Genomic DNA, 13,846 nt, shown 5'->3' with positions numbered 1-13,846 from the left:
GGGTATGACGCTAAAAGCTTGGCACACCTGTATTTGGGGAGTTTCTCCCATTCCTCTCTGCAGATCCTCTCAAGCTCTGTCAGGTTGGATGGGGAGCGTTGATGCACAGCTATTTTCATGTCTCTCCTTCGATAGGGTTCAAGTCCGGATTCTGGCTGGGCCACTCAAGGACATTCAGAGACTTGTCCCAAAGCCACTCCTGCGTTGTCTTGGCTGTGTGCTTGGGTCATTGTCAGGATGGAAGGTGAACCTTCGCTCCAGTCTGAGGACCTGAGCGCTCTGGAGCAGGTTTTCATTTGTACTTTGCTCCGTTCATCTTTGCCTCGATCCTGACTAGTCTCAGTCCCTGACACTAAAAAAACATCCCCACAGCATGATACTGCCACCACCATGCTTCACCGTAGGTGCCAGGTTTTCTCCAGACGCGACGCTTGGCATTTCAGGCCAAAGAGTTCAATCTTGGTTTTATCAGACGAGAACATCTTGTTTCTCATGGTCTGAGAGTCTTTAGGTGCCTTTTGTCAAACTCCAAGAGGGCTGTCATGTGCCTTTTACTGAGGAGTGGCTTCCATCTGGCTTCCATCTGGCAGGTTATCCCATCTCCACAGAGGAACTCTAGAGCTCTGTCAGAGTGACCATTGGGTTCTTGGTCACCTCCCTGACCAAGGCCCTTCTCCCCTGATTGATCAGCTTGGCCGGGCGGCCAGCTCTAGGAAGAGTCTTGATGGTTCCCATTTGAGAATGATGGAGGCCACTGTGTTCTTGGGATCTTTCCATGCTGCAGAAGTTTTTTGGTACCCTTTCCCAGATCTGTGCCTCGAAACAATCCTGTCTCGGAGCTCTACGGACAATTCCTTCGACCTCATAACTTAGTTTTACACACGTGTGTGTGGCTGAAATAACCAAATCCACTCATTTGAAGGGGTGTCCACATACTTTCGTATACATAGTGTAAATAGTTTAATAGCCTACAGTTTTTTTGGCATCTTTGTTTTAATTACTGTCATAGGCTCATGTTCAATATTTATTTTGCTGGTACTACTATTTCACCCCTGGTGTGTGTGTGTTTGTACAGTGTATGTGCGTGTGTGTGGGGGATCAGCTAACAGTGCAGTCCAATGAAGGGAAAGCAATTCACTTTTGTCCCCCAACTCTGTATGAAAGGACGGAATAAGTTTAACCCCAGCTGGTACTTCTCCTAAGAGCATAAAACCTGGGAGAAGAACAGAGAGGAGTGTCTGAAGAGGGTAGCAGACCTGGTGATCAAAAACAGCAGAGGGGAACAGGTTTGTGTGTGTGTGTGTGTGTGTGTGTGTGTGTGTGTGTGTGTGTGTGTGTGTGTGTGTGTGTGTGTGTGTGTGTGTGTGTGTGTGTGTGTGTGTGTGTGTGTGTGTGAGTGAGAAAGATAGAGCGAGAGACTACAGAGTTTCAAGATCTTTCAAATCAGAAGTGAAACAGAAAAAAAGTCTATATTAATTGCCTTCAGTGCAGTTGTATCATAACACAACTTTTACTCTCTTCTTTCACTGTTATCAGTCAGTTCTTCAACACATATTGATTGGTCTGACTGACAAGGATTCTGAGGGAAACCAGGAAATGGTTACATCAACAATGTATATCAAAATATAAATGTAAAAAGAAAATTGACACTGTCATTCTATTGTCGGCAGAAGGTAAGTCTCTTTGCACATGATTAAGGATAAGTTCAAAGTTCAACAGTATATGGTTTGTAGGTTCTGGAGTTCCGGACAGCCTAAAAATGGAGGTGGGGAAGAGGAGGACTGTGTCACCGTTCAGCCTGCGCATCAGTTGTACAGCTGGAATGACCTACCATGCATCGAAAAGGCAACATGGATCTGTGAGATTGTTTATCTGTGGATCAGCCAGTTACAGACACAGACACACGCATGCAAGCACACACACACACACACACACACACACACACACAGGTAGGCAGACACACACACACACACGCAGGTAGGCAGACACACACACACACACGCAGGTAGGCAGTTTAATGAATTCATTACAATGTGAGAAAGAGGAGGAAGGTGAGTCACTGGCTTACTGGGGCTCTCTCATACCGTCCCTGGGAGGGGTGCGTCACCTGAGTGGGTTGAGTCACTGATGTGATCATCCTGTCTGGGTTGGCGCCCCCCCCCCCACAATAGTACATTTTGGTAGATAGTAGGTGCTCTTTGGTAAAAGGGGTAAATTGGTCATCAAAAAGAAAGGAGGACCAAGGCACTCTTCATATAATTGATTAAGATGCCTTGATTAGTATGGCATGTTCAATAGAAACCGACGCGTTTCGGCGTCGGTTTTACAAAAAAAAAAAGGAATACAAGGTCCTCTTTTAAACAGCTTATCAATTAGCCCTAATTGGAAGAGGGAGTGGTTACACAATTGATTGTACACACCTAGTAAGCAATACTATACACATTGAAATACTGTAGCTATGTTATCATAAAAATACAACTCCAAACTAGAAGTATCAGAACACTAAAAAGTAGTTCTAACCTTAAATATGACTGGGAGAAGTGTCAAAAATAAGAAAGCTAAATATTCCATAGTACACTAGAACACAGCAAAACATGAACAACAACAGTCTAACCATAGCTGAGGGCAATAGAGCAAAATGTCCACTAGATGACATCAAATGGACCCATCACAACCCTACAGGAAGGGTGAGAAATCCATATCTTCATTTAAACCAGGGTATTTAGTGGCCTGTAGTTTGTAAATCCAAAAACTTTCCCTTTGGTTTAACTGTCTAAGACGGTCCCCTTTTCTAATAGACACCAGAATATGAGCAATACCCATAGCTTGTAGGGAAAGTGAATTTTGATGTGGAGAATCTGTTTAAGGGTCTAATTGACTCCAACCAAACACTTTGTAATCTTTCTAAGACAGAGAGGGCTGCAGTTCAATCATTGTCCAAAAATGAACAGATTGTGGTTAAAAACAGACAGAAGCCTACCGTCAATTAGACAATGATGAATTCTACTAATATCTTACCTTCAACCCTACAGAGGACCTAAAAACTGAACTGAAAGGGATCCTCACAGAAGCTAAGGAGAATGGCTACATTTAAGACAATGAGTTTAATTTTATTTTCAATGGCAGTATGGCTTATTTTTACCTTCTTCCAAAAGTCCACAAGAATCTTGAAAACACCCCAGGCAGACCAGTCATTAGTGGTAATGAAAGCCTGACAGAACCCATCTCTAAATACATTGATTACTTTATTTAGCCTTTTCTGACGTCACTCCCAGCCTATCGTCAAGATACCACAGATGTGTTGAACAAAATGAAGGAATTTAACAATATAGGTAGAGCTTCCTTTTACACCACCATTGAACATGAACAAGGTTTGGCAGCTATGCACCATTTTTTTGAGTACCCGACCTGAGGCTGAGATGCCTCCTACAGAATTCATTGTCTCACTGACTGAATGGACTCTTAATCATAATATCTTTATCTTTCAGGACAGTATTTTTAAACAGGTAAAAGGGTGTGCCATGGGAGCTACAGCCCTTCCTACGCCGGTTTGTACCTGAGTAAATGGGAAAATGACTTCATTTTGGATCCTTCTAATAACCAGTTCTTTGACCGGATTATATGGTGGGGACGCTATATTGATGATCTTTTCCTGTTTTGATCTTGCTCAGAAGATGAACTTATTTCCTTCCACCAATACCCTAACATCAAACTAACTATGGAGTACAACAAGCATAACATTCATTTTTGGGACCTCGACATTAGTAAAAATGACAAAGGTTGTTTGCACACATCTATCTTTAGGAAGCTTACAGATGGGAAAACCATTCTGAGGGCAGACAGCTTTCACCCCAAAAGGCTAAAAGCGAACATTCCATATGGCCAATTCCAAAGAGTCCGCAGAATTTGCGATCAGGAAACAGACTACAGTGTTAAATCTGCTGAATTGGGGAATCGCTTATTGAATCGGGGCTACAGCGTTCAGGTCCTGAAAGATGCCGGTATAAGGGCTGGATTACTTGACAGAGAGAAGGGGAGTGCCTCGTGATACATCTGAGAGAGTGTATTTTGTTACAAGATACAGCACTGAAGCAGAGAGCATTAAAATAATAATTAAAAACAATTGGGGAATCATCCAAAGTGATACGCTACAACGCCAAGTCTTCCCAAAGCCACCAGTCATAAGCTTTAAGAGATGTCCTACCCTATATGACAAATTAGTCCATAGTTATCTTCCGGGTGACTCTCAAAAAACTTGGCTTGACCACAAACCCAAGGGCTCCTTTAAATGTAACCATTGCAACCATTGCAGAAATATTGTACAGAAGAAGTATTTTGTTGACACAGCTTCTAAAACGGAGTATCAAATCAAATATTTCATTAACTGCAAAACCACTCATGTCATCTACAGATTGGAATGTCCACAGTGCAAGGTGTTCTACATTGGAAGGACAAAGAGACGCCTTCAAGTACACAAGTACGCCTTACGGGTAGGCAATGAAGACTGCCCCATGGCAAGGCACTACAAGTCCTTACACCATGCCAAGGCACTACAAGTCCTTACACCATGGCGACCCTGCCTCCCTACAAGCTATGGGTATTGATCATGTTCCGGCCTCAATTAGAAAAGGGGACCATCTTAAACAGTTAAACCAAAGGGAAAGTTTTTGGATTTACAAACTACAGGCCACTAAATACCCTGGTTTAAATGAAGATATGGATTTCTCACCCTTCCTGTAGGGTCGAGATGGGTCCATTTGCTGTCATCTAGTGGACATTTTGCTCTGTTGCCCTCAGCTATGGTTAGACTGTTGTTGTTCATGTTTTGCTGTGTTCTAGTGTACTATGGAATATTTAGCTTTCTTATTTCTGACACTTCTCCCAGTCATATTTAAGGTTAGAACTACCTTTTAGTGTTCTGATACTTCTAGTTTGGAGTTGTATTTTTATGATAACATAGCTACAGTATTTCAATGTGTATAGTATTGCTTACTAGGTGTGTCCAATCAATTGTGTAACCACTCCCTCTTCCAATTGGGGCTAATTGATAAGCTGTTTAAAAGAGGACCTTGTATTCCTTTTTTTTTTGTACTCCCTGACATGCCTTGATGCCATGCAGCCGATACGCATCGGTTTAAAAAAAACGTTGTTTCTATTGAACATGCCATACTAATCAAGGCATTTTAATCAATTATATGAAGAGTGCCTTGGTCCTCCTTTCTTATTTTTCCATTACAATGTGAATTGACATTTCAAGTGTTTGCTTCTGCTCTATTGCTGAGTGAATATTAAACAAACAAAAACATCTGTTGTATCTCATCATGTAATCCCACTATAAAATCTAATGAGCCATGTTTTTGAACTCCCTTCACTGTCAGAAGGAATTAACATTTGCTGTTTCCTTTCTTGCAAAAAACTGTGGTCTTGTGTGGCTCAGTGGTGGATCATGGCACTTGCAATGTCAGCATCATGGGTTTAACCACTGCTGGGGCTCGCCCACACTAAAAATGTACACACTCTTTGGATAAAAGTGTCTGCCAAACGGTATCATATTAAATGTGAATTTGTGCAATGGAAATGTTTGTAAATGTAGTCTCACTCTTCAGAGAATGAGGAGATTCTAAAACACACGCACGCAGAGACTGTAGATTTACCGAGGACAGACTGTTCCAGAACTATAAAGTTGATATAATCCTGTTTTTGACTGTCGGTGTGTGTATGTGTGTGTGTGTGTGTGTGTGTGTGTGTGTGTGTGTGTGTGTGTGTGTGTGTGTGTGTGTGTGTGTGTGTGTGTGTGTGTGTGTGTGTGTGTGTGTGTGTGTGTGTGTGTGTGTGTGTGTGTGTGTGTGTGTGCACACGTGTGGGTAACCCTGCCTTACCTTTGGCAGCCAGGTCCAATAGTACAGGGTCACTGTAGGAGCGCATAATTCTCTGGCGCTGAGACCTCCTGACGGGGGGCACCGGGGTACCCTGGGGGGGTCTGGCCTGGAGTAGGGGGGGTGATCGGGGAGAGGGGTAAGACGGCGGAGACGTGGGCACCGCCATAACCGTCGTCTGGGGACCAACGTCTGAATCACAGGAACACTAAACACAATTAGGAGGAGAGGGGTAGGGGGGCACTAAAACACACACACATAAAAACCCCAGAGTCAGACAGTTAGGAGAGGGGTGGGTAGGGGGGAAGGAGGTGGGTTCAGGGGTAGGGGAAAGTGGGACACCAAGAGAGACGTAGGGAGAACGAGGGGTTACAGATTCATATCTAGTGTAAATAGGGGTCATAAACCAGTCGCTGATACACCTGCATTTCTTTAGGAAACTCCCCAAGCTAATGTTGTTACTCTATCCTTAGGAAACTCCCTAGAGACAGGATTTAATGAGAACCATGCATAAACAGCTATACCTTCTCTATGCGTAGCGCTCACTCCTCTCTTGCCCCTCTTTAACTCTGTCTTTCTGTCAGTTTTTCTCCCTTTCTTTCTTCCTCTCCCTTAAGTGTGTGTGGTGTGACAAATTATACCCGGGTCACACCCAAAGCTCCATCTCTATCGGACAGGCACTCTGACCTTAGAAAGGGAAAGTTACAATTTGAATTGTTTGATCATAATGTCTCTGTCTGTCTGACTTTTTTCGCCACGTCTTAATCTTCTCAGTTTGACAAACGTGTCTCTCTACTCTAAAATAGTTCCAGACTGGGAGTGAAACTACACTTTTCACAGAGATTGAAGAAAGGGAAGAAACTTTCCTATCCTGAGCTGTATGTATGTATGAAGGAGACGGAGTTTGTGAGAGCTAGATAGAGGGTGGGTGGGGGTGGTGAATGTAACATCTGAGACTGAAATAAATGTTCTTATAATACATTGATGGCATAGCTGTCAGTGGGTGAATCTATGACGGAAGGGCAAGGTTAAGTCCCATTCATCTGACTGGGACAACTATAGCAGTACACTGGGATACAGCAACTGTAGCAGTACTTTCACTGGATAACTATAGCAGTACTTTCACTAGGATAACTATATCAGTACTTTCACTAGGATAACTATATCAGTACTTTCACTAGGATAACTATAGCAGTACTTTCACTAGGATAACTATATCAGTACTTTCACTAGGATAACTATAGCAGTACTTTCACTAGGATAACTATATCTGTACTTTCACTGTAAGTTAGCAGTAACTATAGCTGTAATGGGATAGCTACAGACAGACATCCGACTAGCAACAGTACTCTCTCAGCAAGGATTCTCGAGTGCCGCAGCGCTCTAAGGCACTGCATCTCAGTGCTAGAGGCGTCACTACAGACCCTGGTTCAATCCCGGGCTGCATAACAACCGACCGTGATTGGGAGTTCCATAGGGCAGTGCACAATTGGTCCAGCGTCGTCCGGGTTAGGGGAAGTTTGGCCGGAGAAGGCCGCCATTGTAAAATAAGATTTTGTTGTTTACTGTCTTACCTAGTTGAATAAAAATAAATAAATAAAAGGATTCAAGTTCGCGGATGCTTTGTCAGGACACAAACGTATAGCTTTTTCCAAGGCTCACATGTGTTAATGTGAATTATGATGGTGGAACGAAGATATGAAAGATTTATACCGAGGTTTGGACATATCCATTCACAGGATGCCCTGTGTTTTGCATATAGTCTGTAATTTATAGGTAGGGACAGTTTTTTTTCTCAGTTTTTTAACTGGCATTTCCAGCATTATTCATTAGGTTTGCTGTATGGGGTCAATTTCATGCCATATGTATTGAATTGAAAAATAAAATAAATCGTGAACATGAAAAATTAAGTTGAGAATGTAAGCATTATATTTCTGAGGACGGGTGAAATAATGGATGTTGAAATCAAAAACCAAACAATTGAAAGCAAAATGTATAGAATTGTAAACAAAAATAAGACATCAAAAGCAAAACCACAAAACTTGTAAGCAAATAATTTTAAAGCGAGAGCAAAACTCTTATGACAAATGATAAAAAATATATTTGAAAATTAATGAAAAAATCATTTTCGGTTAAACTTTCCCAGCAACCAATCCTATTGAATAGGACCAATGGAAGACTCACTGTCTACACCTCCCTCTAAACCCCTCCCTTCACAGAAGAATAATGCCAAAACTCGAAAGAAACAGACATCGAAAGCAAAGATATGAGTAGCGTAACCAAAAGGTAGTACATGCAGGCAAGAGTGTAGACAAAATGTATTCAATACGATTGGTTGCTGGGAAAGTTATCTTTGCATTATTTTTCAAATATAGTTTTTTCATCATTTGTCACTGAGTTTTGCTCTCTTCTATAAATGTTTATTTTAATTGTTTGGTTTTTGATTTCAACATCCCGTCCTCAAAAATATAATGTTTACATTCTCAACTTTATTTTTCATGTTCATGATTTATTTCATTTTGAATTCAATACATATGGCGTGAAATTGACCCCATATTTATGCAGGTAAAACAATTCCAAGGAAATGTTCTTTGACAAACTGTCTCCAATCAATAAATCAACCAATGTCTGGTTGTGTGTGGGTGTTTGGTGGGGGGGGGTGGGGGGGTCGAACCCAGGTCCAGCAACTGTTAAGCCAACACCTAAACCATTATGCCAAGAGTTCCGAACCTCTTGATGAGCTCGCTAGGTGTTACCCACCCCTTTTCTCTATAACAAGTCCCTCACGTATACAATCCTCTCCAATGACCTCACGAGTGCCATCCCACTTCTGATGACTGACAAGCTATTCTGACCTCTTGGTGAAATGGTTAACGTGTTGGCTTGACACTCGCAGAGCCCGGGTTTAAGTCCCGGTCGCGGCTGTCAACAGTGAAGAGGCGACTCCGGGATGCTGGCCTTCTAGGCAGAGTCCCTCTGTCCAGTGTTTGTGTTCTTTTTCCCATCTTAATCTTTTCTTATTATTGGCCAGTCTGAGATATGGCTTTTTCTTTGCAACTTTGCCAAGAAGGCCAGCATCCTGGAGTCGCCTCTTCACTGTTGACATTGAGACTGGTGTTTTGCGGGTACTATTTAATGAAGCTGCCAGTTGAGGACTTGTGAGGCATCTTGTTTCTCAAACTAGACACTCTAATGTCCTCTTGCTCAGTTGTGCACCAGGGCCTCCCACTCCTCTTTCTATTCTGGTTAGGGCCAGTTTGAGCTGTTCTGTTAAGGGAGTAGTACACAGCGTTGTGCGAGATCTTCAGTTTCTTGGCAATTTCTCGCATGGAATAGACTTCATTTCTCAGAACAAGAATAGACTGACGAGTTTCAGAAGAAAGGTCTTTCTGGCCATTTTGAGCCTGTAATCGAACCCACAAATGCTGATGCTCCAGATACTCGATAACTAGTCTAAAGAAGGCAAGTTTTATTGCTTCTTTAATCAAAACAACAGCTTTCAGCTGTGCTAACATAATTGCAAAGGGGTTTTCTAATGAGAAATTAGCCTTTTAAAATGATAAACTTGGATTAGCTAACACAATGTGCTATTGGAACACAGTAGTGTCAACCGATTAATCGGAATGGCCGATTAATTAGGGACGATTTAAAGTTTTCAGAAGAATCGGTAATCTGTTTTTTTGGACACCGATTGTGGCCGATTACATTGCACTCCAAAAGGAGACTGCGTGGCAGGCTGACTACCTGTTACGCGAGTGCAGCAAGAAGCCAAGTTAAGTTGCTAGCTAGCATTAAACTTATCATATAAAAAAAATCAATCTTAACATAATCACTAGTTAACTACACATGGTTGATGATATTAGTAGTTTATCTAGCTTGTCCTGCGTTGCATATAATCGATGCGGTGCCTGTTCATTTCTCATTGAATCACAGCCTACTTCACCAAAAAGGTGATGTTTTAACAAGCGCATTCGTGAAAAAAGCACTGTCGTTGCACCCATGTGTACCTAACCATAAATATCAATGCCTTTCTTTAAAATCAATACACAAGTATATATTTTTAAACCTGCATATTTAGTTAATATTGCCTGCTAACATGAATTTATTTTAACTAGGGAAATTGTGTCATTTCTCTTGCGTTCTGTGCAAGCAGAGTCAGGGTATATGCAGCAGTTTGGGCTGCCTGGGTCGTTGCAAACTGTGTGAAGACCATTTCTTCCTAACAAAGACTGTAATAATTTGCCAGAATTGTACATAATTATGACATAATATTAAAGGTTGTGCAATGTAACAGCAATATTTAGACTTAGGGTTGCCACCCGTTAGATAAAATATGTAAGGGTTCTGTATTTCACTGAAAGAATAAACGTTTGTTTTCAAATTATCGTTTCTGGATTTGACCATATTAATGACCTATGGCTCGTATTTCTGAGTGTTATTATGTTATAATGAAGTCTATGATTTGATATTTGTTGTGAAAACATTTATTTTATTGTTATCCTCTTGGTCTTTCATTCAAAATATTCACAAAAATCAAACCTTTAATTGAAGTCAAATGTATGTGAAAAAATATTTTTTTCCGAAACGTGCCTCTCAATTATTGGCAATCTAACTGAAGTATATTCCCATTCATATTTAACGTTTTTTTTAGTTCATCTGAGTGATTACTTCCTGTTTCACTGGGGTATAAATATGAGGTGACACACAGGCCAAGTTCCCATAGTCATCCATCACTCTGGGAAAGACACGAGAATACAGTAATGATGTGCAAATAAAGGTTGTTAAGTTGCACAAATCAGGAAATGGCTATAAGAAAATAGCTCAAAGGTTGAAAATGCCCCTTTCTACTAACAGGGCAATAATTAAGAAGTTTAACCACAAGTTGTTTGGGAGGGTTACCATAAAAAAAAACACTAGAGCTCCCCTGCGTGCTCAGTCCTCTCCTGTACTCCCTGTTCACCCACGACTGCATGGCCAGGCATGACTCCCACACCATCATTAAGTTTGCAGACGACACAACAGTGGTAGGCCTGATCACCGACAACGACGAGACAACCTATAGGGAGGAGGTCAGAGACCTGGCCGGGTGGTGCCAGAATAACAACCTATCCCTCAACGTAACCAAGACTAAGCAAATTATTTTGGACTACAGGAAAAGGAGGACTGAGCATGCCCTCATTCTCATCGACGGGGCTGTAGTGGAGCCAGTTGAGAGCTTCAAGTTCCTTGGTGTCCACATAAACAACAAACTAGAATAGTCCAAACACACCAAGACAGTCGTGAAGAGGGCACGAGAAAGCATATTCCCCCTCAAAAAACTAAAAAGATTTGGCATGGGTCCTGAGATCCTCAAAAGGTTCTACAGCTGCAACATCGAGAGCACTGGTTGCATCACTGCCTGGTACGGCAATTGCTCGGCCTCTGACAGCAAGGCACAATGGCCCAGTATTTCACTGGGGCTAAGCTGCCTGCCATCCAGGACCTCTACACCAGGCAGTGTCAGAGGAAGGCCTGCACACAGAGGAAGGCCCGCACTCCCGCTAACCGGGCCCGCACTCCGGCTAACCGGGCTATCTGCATTGTGTCCCACCCACCACCCGCCAACCTCTCTTTTACACTACTGCTACTCTTTGTTCATCATATATGCATAGTCACTTTAACCATATCTACATGTACATACATACTATCTCAATCAGCCTGACTAACCGGTGTCTGTATGTCGCCTCGCAACTTCTATAGCCTCGCTACTGTAAATAGCCTGTCTTTTTACTGTTGTTTAATTTCTTTACCTACCTATTGTTCACCTAACACCTTTTTTGCACCATTGGTTAGAGCCTGTAAGTAAGCATTTCCCTGTAAGGTCTACCTACACCTGTTGTATTCAGCGCACGTGACAAATACACTTTTATTTTATTTTATTTGATCAAACAACAAGCTCAAGGGCCTATAGTTTGCCAAACGTTACTGGAACTTTCCATGGGACCGGGTTCTATGGTCAGATGAGACCAAAATATATCTTTTTGGAAACAAACACCAGAAGTGGGTTTGGCGTAGACACATAGACAATAAAGACTTTTTTCACAGCCTGTTTTGCTCATATTTACTAAGGGTGCCAATATTAGTGGAGGACACTGTATTATTATTAACATTATTAAAATTCCCCATCTTAGCTACTGTTGTATCAATATCTTTTGACCATGACAGTTTACAATCCAGGGTTACTCCAAACAGTTTAGTCACCTCAACTTGCTCAATTTCCACATGATTTATTACAAGATTTTGTTGAGGTTTAGGGTTTAGTGAATGCTTTTAGGTTTTTAAATATTTAGTACCAACTTATTCCTTGCCACCCATTCTGAAACTAACTGCAACTCTTTGTTAAGTGTAATAGTCATTTCAGTCGCTGTAGTAGCTGACGTGTATAGTGTGGAGTCATCTGCATACATAGACACACTGGCCTTACTCGTTAGTAAAGTTTTTTTTATTTTTAAGTAAGTGGCCTAGACAGCTGCTTGATTCTTCCTTGATTATGTTGGAGAGGCTTCCATTAAAGAAGACCCTCTGTGTTCTGTTAAGGCAGGTAATTCTTGTTTCACAATATAGCAGGAGGTGGGTGTAAAGCCATAACACATACGTTTCTCCAGATCGTTAATGTCAAAAGCCGCACGGAAGTCTAACAAAACAGCCCGCACAATCTTATTATCAATTTCTCTCAGCCAATCATCAGTCATTTGTGTAAGTGCTGTGCTTGTTGAATGTCCTTCCCTACAAGCGTGCTGAAAGTCTGTTGTCGATTTGCATTGAATCTGGTCAAACACAATTTTTTCTAGAAGTGTACTATTGGTTGGTAACAGGCTGATTGGTCGGCTATTTGAGCCAGTAAAGGGGGCTTTACTATTCTTGGGTAGCGGAATTACTTTTGCTTCCCTCCAGGCCTGAGGGCACACACTTAGGGCTTAAATTCGGCTTAAATTGATATGGCAAATAGGAGTGGCAATATCATCCGCTATTATGCTCAGTAATTTTCCATCCAACTTGTCAGACCTCGGTGGCTTGTCATTGTTGGTGGACAACAATACTTTTTTCACCTCTTCCACACTTACTTTACGGGATTCTAAATTACAATGCTGGTTTTTCATAATATTTTTTATCCACTGTTAATGTGTCGGGATCCTTCTCTTGCATGGCACTCGCTGCAGACTGTGTGACATCCACGGCCATCCACAGCCATCTCACTTCTTACTCCTTCAGCTATTTTCACTGCCTCTACATAGGAGACCTGCTGGTTAATATTTAAATATATGTTCATATAAGGCTTAAACATATATTTATATATCTGTAATTTACATATAATTAAATACATGTTAAAATATCTGTCAATATAATTTTTCCTTATGGGCCACATTGTCCTATGAATTTTAATATCTAATAAAATATCTTACATTGTGGTTGTGTTTTGGTATGTTCAGACCTCTGACGCCATACCGCTTAATGCACTATGCTACACTACTCTGCCCAACCCAGTACTTGTCCCACCTCTCTCTCAAGCTTTATTACAGTATGTCGGTCCATCAATCCATCCATCCTTGTGTCCTACCTCTAATTGAAGTACCCGCCTCTGAGCTGTTATTCAACTCTTCTGTCAACTCTGTCAGATCCGTCACGGGAATCTGAATCTCTGTCTCCTGAAGATAACATAGTCATTCAATATTATACTGTAACTGGAGATTGGGAGACATTAATAAACCACACAGTTATGAAACAAACAATAAAAGTAATTATCCAGGGTTGGGGTCAATTCTGAATTGAGTTGTGAATTGCCATTTAATTTAAATTCAATTCTTGAATATGAATTGGCCACACCCCACAGGAAGCAGAATTAATAGAATTTGAATTAAAGGAAGTAGAATTTAATTCATTTAATTAATTTAGACTCAAATGCACTATTTATTCTACAAATCACTGTCGTG

At 41.4% G+C, this 13,846-nt stretch overlaps 1 protein-coding gene across 5 annotated transcripts in view; it reads right to left on the bottom strand.

Moving 5' to 3' along the window:
* The window catches only part of LOC110526905 (endosomal transmembrane epsin interactor 1), a 62,576-nt gene that overhangs the window by 11,240 nt on the left and 37,490 nt on the right, over nucleotides 1–13,846 (bottom strand). For 4 of the 5 annotated variants that reach the window (XM_036980249.2, XM_090238032.1, XM_090238030.1 and 1 more), the window contains 2 exons: nucleotides 13,474–13,561; nucleotides 5,880–6,068 (listed from right to left, as the gene is read on the bottom strand). In XM_036980249.2, the coding sequence (XP_036836144.2) occupies nucleotides 5,880–6,068; nucleotides 13,474–13,561 (277 nt within the window). Of the gene's footprint in view, nucleotides 1–1,657; nucleotides 1,828–5,879; nucleotides 6,069–13,473; nucleotides 13,562–13,846 lie in introns of those variants that run through there. The other variant, XM_090238033.1, reaches the window with a different exon arrangement.

Source organism: Oncorhynchus mykiss, chromosome 6 (genome assembly GCF_057628025.1).
Source record: "Oncorhynchus mykiss isolate SJ-2025 chromosome 6, ASM5762802v1, whole genome shotgun sequence".
NCBI lineage: Eukaryota > Metazoa > Chordata > Actinopteri > Salmoniformes > Salmonidae > Oncorhynchus > Oncorhynchus mykiss.
Note: the sequence above shows the minus strand (reverse complement) of the source record. Positions and strands in the feature narration are given on the sequence as shown.